Genomic DNA, 11,079 nt, shown 5'->3' with positions numbered 1-11,079 from the left:
GCTATCCGCTCATTCTGTTTGGAGGACTTCATTGCCAGGTCTGCAATGTTCCCCCGCAGCGCCTTTATCTCCTCTCGGCCCCCGCTCAATTCTTTCCGCATCCCACCGAGTTCCTTCATCATCTCCTTCCTCATCACTTGCATCTCCTTCTTCAACTCCTCAACCTCCTCACTGGGCACAGCCTCCACAGCCTCCGACTCCGTCTTCACCTTATCTCCCACCTCGTAGAAGAAGGTTTCCTTGCCGTGTGCCTGGAGCAGCCCTTTGTTAAAGAAATATTCAACGCTAAATGTCTCTGGGGGCTCACACATCACGACTAGAGGAGCGGTCTTGGCTATCTTCATGTTGATGTTCCGTTGGAGATAAGCGCCGAGGAGATGGCATGTGTACATATGTCGCGCGGGATTGCTTGTCATTTGATGACATGCTTGGGCCAACCAGTAGCCGAGATGTACCTTCACACCCTTCGCCATACACTAGGTGAAGTAGAGGTCAGTGGTTGTCAGAGCTGAGTTCGCCGTTCCCATCAGATTATAGCTAATAAATGTCTAGGCGAATCGGAGGATGCGGTCTTCAATGTGGGAGGCTTTGGAGTAGCTGGATTTGAACGCCCCCGCATTAAAGTGGGTGACTAGCTCCCATGCTGCCTGTACTTTAAACCCTGGTGTGTTCTTTGGTATGCCGACCATCCTCTCATTCCAGATGTCTTCGTCATCATCGGCCTTGGAAAACAACCCCATCCTCAAGGACCACTCCCTGATGCTCATCTCATGTTCTTCGTTGAAAAGCCTGAATGTGATGGAGTCTGTGTCGATGTCAGAAGTGTTCTTTAGTCGGAACGTTGAGAAAAACTCTCGAGCTAAGTCCACCAACACCTTTGCCTGGTTGTGCTTCAATAACCACTCAAATCCGATCGCGTAGTGAAAGTTCGTATATGTGTTCACGGTGCACACAGAAGGAAATAAACAGGTTCCCTTGGTCCAGCAAATCCACTAGATCACACGGTCTAGGAACTCGTTGGTCGTAGGAAATCCTGGTCGTCGGACACACAGAGCACTTCTTTCAAAAACCCTCAACCACTTTACTAAACCTAGTATAGGGAAGTAGGGATCGATCCCACAGAGAAGGATGCGTAATAATCATGTTCAAGGATTTGGACTTGTTTTTGGTGTTGGCTGCTGCCACGCATTTTTCTTGGGTTGAGGAAACAAATTAAACTTGACTTGGAAATCTTAAAACTCCTACGCTAATAGCTAGACTTAGGCGAAATAACAAGAGAACGTTGCAAGAAAATTAACTGCTCAATCACCAGATCTAAGAAAACTACTCTAAATACCTAGACCTAGGAAACAATCTGACTGTGGGGACCATGACTGAAAAAAGCAGGGTACGGACGAAAAGCTGGCAGAATAACTAACTCGGGTACTAACTAACGGCGACATCATCTTCTTCAACCAAATTGCGTAAAAAAAACTCATAAGAAAAACAACATGAACGAAATCAGAGCAGAGCAAACTAAATCTAAATCAAATTGATGCATAACAATGAAGAACTGAACAGATCTACAGATGCTAGACGAAGTAAAACAGGGAACAAGCAGAAAACTCAAATCCATCCAACAACTTCCTTTTCTCACTTCGGATCCAACCTCAGACGCTAAATCCACTCCGGATCTAAGCGTCCGACACAAACTCCTCCCAACAGAAACACTTCATCACTTCAGATTTAAACAACAACCTCCAATCGATCAATAAACCACAGATCTATCACCAAATTCCCAGATCGAGTACCACAACATCAAAATAAAACAGAGATCGACATAATACTTGTTAAAATAAACTCTCAGCAGCAAGATCTACGTAAATCAACTCAAAATATCACAACTAAACGCAAACCAACAAAAGCGAAAAGATAACAAGTAACATCAACAGTCCTGTCGACTCCCGAAAGTGAAGTTCGACCGCAAAAGTGCAAAACAACTGAAATTAAAAGAGATTGTATCTTCGTCCACACGCGGACGGTGTTGCAACTGAGACCTTCTAAAGAAATAAAACCTTCGTAACCCGAACTACCCCAGATCTCCCATTCCCAAGTGTGTGTTATGTGTGTGAGCTAAAAGAGAGTGAAAAATGATATCCTTGTGCTTTGCATGCTCTTCTATTTATAGGCGTTGGAGTGGGGTCCAGCGAGTTATAGATAGACTTTGTTGCCCTCAGCTACTGACTCCCTCCGTCACGCCTTCTTTTTTTTTTAATTCTGCTCACTTCACTTCATTCCTTTGCTAGACCGTTCCCTTCAGCATTCCCTCGATCTAGCGATTTTATCACACACCTGGCTTAGGAAACATGTTAGACCCAGCAAATTGTAACGCTTTTTACCATATAACCGATGCATGAAATTAGCCTTATCACGTAGATACACGCGCGGAACTCCTCATCGCATGCAATCATCTTAAGTTCTTTGGAGCTGTACTGCTTCCCTGATTTTGCCATCTTCCCTGCGCTGCATATCTCTTTGTATGTGGCGGCCCTTTTCTGATCATCAAAGCATCTCATTGACCATCAGATTCTCCGGGTTCGGAATCGGACCCAGGAGTAGGCTCGGCTCGTTCCTCGGTGGAGGGAACTTCGGTCAGTGGGGAAAGTGGCTCCTCAACCTCCTTGACGGATGGAGTTTTCCTTGACAGCTTTGACTGGGTCGCAGCTGCTTGGTTCCCTTTCCTTGTCCTTTCCTTGGCCAGGCGGCTATCCTCCGCCTCATCAACTGCTGTGCCTCGGGCTGTGAACTCTTCTTTCTCAGAATAGGCCAAGTCGTCCACTTCGTCTAGTAGAATCCTCCTGGCCCTCCGCTTCTCTGCTCTTTCGTCAATCCTTGGTTCGTCTTCATCCTGGTCATCCACCAGGTCCACAATCAAATCTTGCCCTTCTTCGACGGGCTATGGTACTCCAGTATCGTCGGGGTTCGTCTCCCTTAAAGGCTCCTGCGGGGTTTCCCCCATATCATCCACCATTGGGGTCCCCCCCCCCTCAATATAAACAGGGGTTTCCCCCGTGACATCACTCGGGGTTGCCCCCTCCTCCATTGGCTCAGGGGTCGTTCCCCTAAAATCTTTCGGGGTCTCATCCCCGGTCTCCATTGGGGTCTCCCCCTCAGCAAACTTTTCCTAAACAGGGGTTTCCCCCTCAGCAAATTTCTCTGGAACAGGGGTTTCCCCCTCAGCAAACTCTACCAGAACAGGGGTTTCCCCCTCAGCAACTTCCTCTCGAACAGGGGTTCCCCCTTTTTCTCACCCTCAGAGTTAGGGTTTTCACTTCCTTGTCCCTTGGACTCCACCTTCTCATCACCATCATTCAGCCCACCATCTGCCGCCAGTTCACCCGTCGCCTCCCTCTTGCCCGCTTCCAGTAGACTTGTGCTTGGAACGGTTTCCGCCTGTTGAAGACCAGAGTCCGGTACTCTGGTTGAAGCTTGAGGCCTCTCGTCGTGGGGAATTGCGGTTTGAGCCGTCGAATCAACAGGGATCGTCGGCGGTGGTGCGGCAGCCGCGGGTGTCATCAGGCTGGCTGAGAATAGGGCGTAGACCTCCTTCGCTTTCTTGACGCTCCCCAGTTTTTGCGTTAATTCCGCCAGAAGAACCGCGTCGTATTGGTCCTGTACGGTTTCCGATCCTGTGGCTGACACTTCCGGCCGTGAACTCCTTGTGGTGTGAGTTGGATCCATCACTGTTATCTGAAATCAAAAAAAACTTGATAGAAATCGGGTTAGGGTTTGCAATTCTTGAGAGAGAAACAAAGTAGAGAGAAGGGAGAGAATCTGCGGTTCGTCATTTGGAATTATTGGAGAGAGAAACTGGTGGTTAGCCTTTTTGGTGAAAAGATGGTGCGGTTGCAGGCATGATGTAAGCAACCGTACACCTCCCATAAATATCGGCTAATTTTGAAATTCAAATTTTCTCCATCCCCCCTAAAATTCCTTCTCTAGACTTCCTTCCCCTAGCTAATTTCCCTGACCACGACTTTACACATATATAAAAAAGGGAAAAACAAGACTCTCAGGTCGAGGATAAAATACAAGACAAACAATTTTCCTATGGAGTCTGGTGCTTCGAAAATATTTTTGGAAGATTTAGATTTTCTCTTTTTTTGGATTTTTACTTATTTACATAACGCAATTAAACTATTTACACAATCTGTTGGAGTATTCCCGAGATCCCCTGGTTCAGTGTATATATTAAAAGACTGTAACCTAATTTACCTGACCCGGGAATTCATCGAGAACACTTCCTTGTCCATCTAGGTGATAATAGGGAGTGTGCGTAGTGGCACTTTCTCCACTACACACAACTCAGAATTATCCCTATAGACCTTTACTCTATGACCATTAACAAGGAAAGGGATAGAGTTAGAGGCACTTCCCTGGATCTCTACAGCTCCATTCGCGCGGAGGCCGACAATGGTATATGGACCGATCCACTTAGACTTCAACTTTCCTGGCATAAGCTTGAGCCGGGATTGGAAAAGGAGCACCTTCTGTCCCACATGGTTCCTTGACTCGGAGATTCTTGTCATGCCATAACTTTGTCCTTTCCTTATACCACATAGCAGACTCATAAGACTCTAGCCTTAGTTCCTCCAGCTCTTGTAACTGTAACTTCCTTTCCTCTTCACAAGCTGAACGCTTCATACTCATCTCCTTGACTGCCCAGTACGCCTTGTGCTCTATACCCACGGGCAGGTGGCACATTTTGCCAAACACCAGCCTATAAGGCGACATTCCGATAGGAGTCTTGAAAGCAGTTCTGTAGGCCCATAATGCATCACCGAGCCTCTTACTCCAGTCTCTCCTCGAGGGATTGACTGTCTTCTCCAGTATTGCCTTGATCTCTCGATTAGAAATTTCTGCTTCGCCGTTAGACTGAGGGTGGTAAGGGGTAGATACCCTATGGTGCACACCATATTTCCGCATCAGAGCCTCGATGGTGCGATTACAAAAATGTGTTCCCTGATCCGAGACGATGGCTCGAGGAACTCCGTATCTGTTGAAGATATTGGCCTTCAGAAACTTTGCTACCTCCTTCGATTCACATGTCGTGGTGGCCTTGGCTTCTATCCATTTAGACACATAGTCCACTGCGACCAATATATATGTGTTCCCATAGGATGATGGAAACAGTCCCATGAAGTCCATCCCCCACACGTCGAAGATTTCATAGACAATCGCCGGGACCTGGGGCATCTCATCCCTCCTTGAAATTCTCCCTGTCTGTTGGCACCTTTTGCAACACTGACAAAACTCGAAGGCATCTTTACTAAGCGTCGGCCAGTAGAACCCACTATCCAATACTTTCCTCGTTGTTTTCCTTGGTCCAAAGTGACCTCCACACGCCAAGGTGTGGCAATGATTCAGCATATCTCTTTGTTCCCATTCGGGAATGCAACGTCTGATAACTTGATCTGAGCACATCTTCCATAAGAAAGGATCATCCCAAAAGTAATATTTGGCTTCACTTTTAATTTTCATCTTCTGGGCCCGGGAAATTTCTTCTGAACTTGGCACCTCTCCCGTGACCAAGTAGTTTGCCAAATCAGCGAACCATGGTTCTGCGTTTAGTGTTCACTTCCCCTTGTCGGATTCTCCTAGACCGGTTAATGCCAAAACTGCCTCCCAACTTATCGGTCTAGGGAATTCCCCTATATAATACAAAAGTTCTTCAGGAAAAGCATCGGGTATGGCCTCTTCCGTTTCCCCTTGAAAAATTCTGCTCAAGTGATTGGCTACTCTATTTTCTATTCCCTTTTTGTCTCTCAGTTCCCAATCAAACTCTTGCAAAAGCAATACCCAACGGATTAACCTTGGCTTAGACTCCTTCTTTGCCAGTAAGTACTTTATCGCTGCGTGATCTGTGAAAACAATAACCCTCGACCCAAGCAAATAGGGTCGGAACTTCTCGAACGAGTACACGACAGCCAACATTTACTTCTCCGTGGTATCATAGTTCTTCTGAGCTTGATTTAGAGCCTTGGATGCATAGAAGATCACATAACTTTTCCCATCTATCTTTTGACCTAGGACAGCTCCTACAGCAAAGTCACTAGCGTCGTACATTATCTCAAAAGGGTGATTCCAGTCTGGCGCCCTGATTATTGGTGCTGACACGAATTTGTCCTTGAGCGGTTGAAAAGCTTGCTTGCATCCTTCATCAAAGATGAATTCCACATCATTGTGCAACAGATGGGTGAGTGGTTGCGCGATTTTTGCGAAATCCCTGATAAACCTCCTGTAAAACCCCGCGTGACCCAGGAAGCCTCTAACTTCTTTTTGGTTTGTGGGGTAAGGTAACTTCGATATCACATCCACCTTTGCCTTGTCCACCTGTATCCTTCTTTCAGAAACCACGTGACCCAGGACAATACCTTCAGTCACCATGAAGTGGCATTTTTTGAAATTCAAAACCAGGTGCTTCTCTTGGCATCTTCTCAATACTAGGTCAAGGCTGGCCAAACAAGTGTCGAATGAATTCCCGTATACGGTAAAATCATCCATGAATATCTCAATGCATACCTCAAGCAAATCCGAAAAAATACTCATCATACACCGCTGGAACGTTCCTGGTGCGTTACACAACCCAAACGGCATTCTTCGGTATGCATACGTACCGAAAGGGCACGTGAACGTGGTCTTCCCCTGATCCTCTGGGTTAACGTAGATCTGGAAATAGCCACTGTATCCATCAAGGAAACAAAAATACTGTTTGCCAGCTAACCTTTCTAACATCTGGTCAATGAAAGGTAGGGGGAAGTGATCCTTCTTCGTGGCCTCATTCAGCTTCCTATAGTCGATGCACATCCTCCACCCAGTCACCAGCCTAGTGGGCACCAACTCGTTCTTTTCATTCTTGACAACCTGTATTCCAGACTTTTTGGGCACCATATGGACAGGACTGACCCACTCACTATCCGGGATGGAGTAGATGATCCCTAGAGAGAGCAGTTTCAACACCTCCTTCAAAACTTCCTCCCGCATGTTCGGATTCAGCTTCCGTTGTGCGTCTCGGTGAGCCTTCACACCCTCCTCTAATCGGATGTGATGCATGCAGTGATCAGGGTTTGGTGCTCCTTGCACAGCGGAAGACTTGTACAAAACAAATAAATCAGACACGGATCTATTTGACCGATTATGCGATTAATCAATTCACATGTTAAACAGATAATTGCATGCTAGAACGCAAATAATTCATGCTTAGAAAATATAAATCCTAAAACATGATTTCTACGGTTTAGAGTTACCGATTTGATTCTCCAAAGAATCGTCGATTGCTCGCGCCTTCTCCACGTGATGATCTTCGATACTAGACCACGGATCTTCTCTCTGGTTCCCGAACTGTATCTCGATATCAGGGTGGGCTGATCTTATCAAAATACTAGGACTTAAATAAAGAAGACAGAAGAAATCCTTTTGAGAATAGGTGAAGAATTCGAAATTCTCCACAGCTGGAGATTTTTGAAATTTTCGAAAATTTTGAGAATAAAAATTGTGTTAATTCTGTCTCCTTTATTCTCCTATTTATATTAAGTTCCTTTTGGGCCCAGACAGGGATCTATGGAAGGTTTTGGATATGGGCTCCCCCAATTAGCTTTTTACTAATTAAATTGAACCCACAATTTAATACAAGCTTATTTTGGAATATTACGAGCAGCCACTACAGAAGTAATATTGAACTCTCCCCATCCAAATCCGAAATTACAAGTAATCCGGGTTTCCGTTATTTATTATTTATTTCCCGCGCTTAAGATATAAATGTCCATTAATTAATTAATGTCTGCTATGGACTTAATTAATTAATATCTTATTAATTCCAAGAGTGGACTTAGCAAGAAACATTTATTTATTATTCATAGAGTAATAAAACTCCAACTGGCCAGTTTTCCGAATAATAAAACCTTGTTCGAGCTCCTCTTGAAGACATTATCAAACGAGACTCACCTCGCGCACGTTTCAACATAATAGCAATCCTAGCACCGCTAGATATTAATCACCACTACCCAATATATCAGGATTATTGGGTTGCGAAAAACCCGCACAATTTGATAAGTCAAAGTAGTGCATAACCAATACCGTATGCTCAATGCTAACATATGCAGATTAAGAAATTAACATTTTATCAAGACCTAGTCTTTCAGTAGATAGCATAAAGACACGTCTTGCTGTTAGATCCGTTCAGTGCTATACCACACTAATGTCATCTTATTTCAGTAATGCTTAGAAATATGCGGACTGATATTGCAACCTTTCATGATAGGTAGCCAAAGTCTATCTAGGTTGTGAAATTCTTCTTTTTCTTTTGCAAAGCATTGCATAGATCTGACCGTGTTACCTTAAAGTGGACAACGCCCACAACCGGTCTACTAAGCAAAAGACTTAGACTTTGTTTACTTCTTATGCATTTAAATGTTTGTAAAACATCTTATAAATGCACAAGCAAACACAATGTAATAATAATAGTGATTCTATTCGTGCGAGACTGCTCGAATAATACTGAATCGAGTTAAAAGTGGATTGTAGAGTTTTACGTATACAAGCAAGATTCTATTCGCACGAAACTTGCTCGAAACATGCTTTTCAGTATACCAAACCTAACATGCAGAGATCAGGGCTAATTCCTACTAAATCGGAGAGGGTCCATCCTATTGCTTTCTTGTTCCGCTTGATTACTTCCAATAATTCCTTCTCTTGCTCCTTGGTCAAGTTACTGTTGACTATCACTGGGAATGTCTTTAGTTCCTTCTTTGTGTCGTTCGTCTCCTGGGGCAAGGAATTTTTTTCTGCAATATCAGGTAATGTCTCATTCCCAGACCCAGGAGAATTCTCCAGACTGGCCACATGGGCCGATCCCCTTGATCTAGCTGACTCGGGATTTTTGCAAAACTTCATGATGGCTTCTGCTAGTTCCTCATCTGTCAATTCCATTGTATTCATTGTTGCACACCACCCTACAACTTCTCGGTCGATTAAATGGCTCAACTCCGAGTTGTCAATTTGTTCCTGTATCAATTCAGTCTCAAGATATTCTTGGACCAGGGGGTTAATAACATCTATAGCATACAAATTTTCAACATCTAATGGCCTTTTCATTCCTTCATCTATGCTAAATGTATATTTTTCCCATTATAGTCCAAGCAAATCGTTCCATCAAAGACATCGATATTGGTCTTAGCAGTGCGTAAGAATGGTCTCCCTAGAAGCACGCCACTGGACTCAGCAGACTCATTATCATTCATTTTGATAACATAGAAATCAGCAGGATATAGAAAATCATGCACCTTAACTATGACATTTTCTAACACACCCTCGGGACAGATGCAAGTTCTATCTGCTAACTGGATTACCACCTTGGTAGCGACCATCCTAACTCCTGTCAGTTTCTTGTAGATTGAAAGTGGCAAAACATTTATAGACGCCCCTAGATCACACATGGCATGCTCGACTCTGATGTCCCCTAGAGAAATGGGTAATGTGAACATACCTGGGTCAGTGCATTTTGAAGGCATCCTTCTCTTTTGTATCACAGCAGATACGTTTTCCCCGATCACAATCTTTCCGTCTGGCTTTGTCTTCCCAGCTATGAATTCCTTGATGAACTTGCTAAAGGCAGGCATCTTCAGGGCTTGCAAGAAAGGCAGGTTGATTTCCAGCTTGCTAAAAATTTCCATGAGGTCCTCTGTATCATCCTTCTTTTTCTTGGCTTCCCCTCGGTATGGAAACGGCTTTGCTCGCTTTACCGCATTTGTGGAACTCCCAGCTGGGGTTTCGCCAGTTTCCCTGCTCACTCCCTTACTTTCTAACTCAGGCTCTGGATCTAGGAAAAATGGATCAGCTGCTCGAGGTAAAGATCCATCTAAATCTCCCTCCTGGAGGTCATCCTGAGCATGAACTTCTCTGGGTAGGGCTGTCCTTGTGAAACACTTGGCTCTCCTTCCCCTTACTTGTCTGTGCGGGTACGTCTTCCTCGATCTCCAGCGTCGGTCCTTCATTGCCCCGCCCGGATCTCAAGGTGATCTGACTAATGTTTGCTCGGTCAGGTGGCTTGACGGTGGCAGGAAGTTTTCCTTCATTTCCCCGCATCTCATTTAAAGAAACCGCAATCTGAGACAGCTGCTTTGCCATCATGTCCATGGCTGCTTTGTGTTCCAACTGGGCGTCTTGCAGTTTGTGCACCACGTCATTGTTGGAATGCAGGTTATTCTGCATGAACTGCTGTGAATTCACTAGGTCATGGACCATGTCATCCAAACTCCTTTGTGGTTTGGAGTTGAATTGATTCGAATTCGACCCTTGACCTTGGTTCTGTCCCTAGTTCTGCCGATAATTCCCTTGATTCCCTTGGTGGTTATTGTACTGGTTGCCATATCCTTGATTCCCTTGATTGTTAGGTTGGGAGCTTTGGTAATTCCCTTGGTTATTCCTCTGATGTGGTGGCACATAGGAGCTCTCTGGATTGTTCTGATTTTTGCTTCCCCAATTAGTATGATCCTGATTCATGTATCCCAATTGCAGTTGCCCCTCCTGATTCCTCCCTGACCAGTTGGACTGCCTCTCTGGAGGGTGTGCATAATTTGTGATCTGCAGTGGAGGCGGTTGACTTTGATCATTGTTAGTCCATCTAAAATTAGGGTGAGTTCTCCATGGGGCCTCCTTTTGCCTTCCCTGATTCCAACTTCCATCTGGATTCCAGCTCCCCATCGAATTCGCCTGGGCTTGGTACTCTCCTTCACCGGGTTGACCGTAATAAGGTTGAAGTTGCCTTTCCTCTAGACCTGGGGGTTTCTCATTCTCTTGTGGGGCATGAGGGTTTTACTTCTCAATTGCATTCAACAGTGCTTTCTCCAACTTATCTATCCTGGCCTCCACTTTCTTATCATCTTGCTATGTCACTGCATTGGCTGATCCAATTCTCATAAAGCTCTGCAGGTTATCATAGGCCTTCTTCGCCTCGATCAATCTCCCTAAGGTTTCTCTGGCTTCACTTGCTTTATTTTGGTAAAATTTTCCCCGCTCGAGGAATTCATCAAATCCTTTGAT

At 44.9% G+C, this 11,079-nt stretch overlaps 1 protein-coding gene across 1 annotated transcript; it reads right to left on the bottom strand.

The window, feature by feature from the left end:
- Positions 1–5,973: 5,973 nt before the first annotated feature.
- LOC125189791 lies at positions 5,974–10,031 on the bottom strand. Its single transcript, XM_048087024.1, has 5 exons — positions 9,524–10,031; positions 8,629–8,954; positions 6,764–7,131; positions 6,562–6,721; positions 5,974–6,372 (listed from the first exon to the last, which is right to left on the bottom strand). Exons 1-5 carry the CDS (start codon positions 10,029–10,031, stop codon positions 5,974–5,976), a joined length of 1,761 nt encoding a protein of 586 aa, XP_047942981.1.
- Between the last annotated feature and the right edge of the window lie 1,048 nt (positions 10,032–11,079).

This window comes from Salvia hispanica, chromosome 5, assembly GCF_023119035.1.
Source record: "Salvia hispanica cultivar TCC Black 2014 chromosome 5, UniMelb_Shisp_WGS_1.0, whole genome shotgun sequence".
NCBI lineage: Eukaryota > Viridiplantae > Streptophyta > Magnoliopsida > Lamiales > Lamiaceae > Salvia > Salvia hispanica.
The sequence above is the reverse complement of the archived record's forward strand: the minus strand, read 5'-3'. Positions and strand labels throughout refer to the sequence as shown.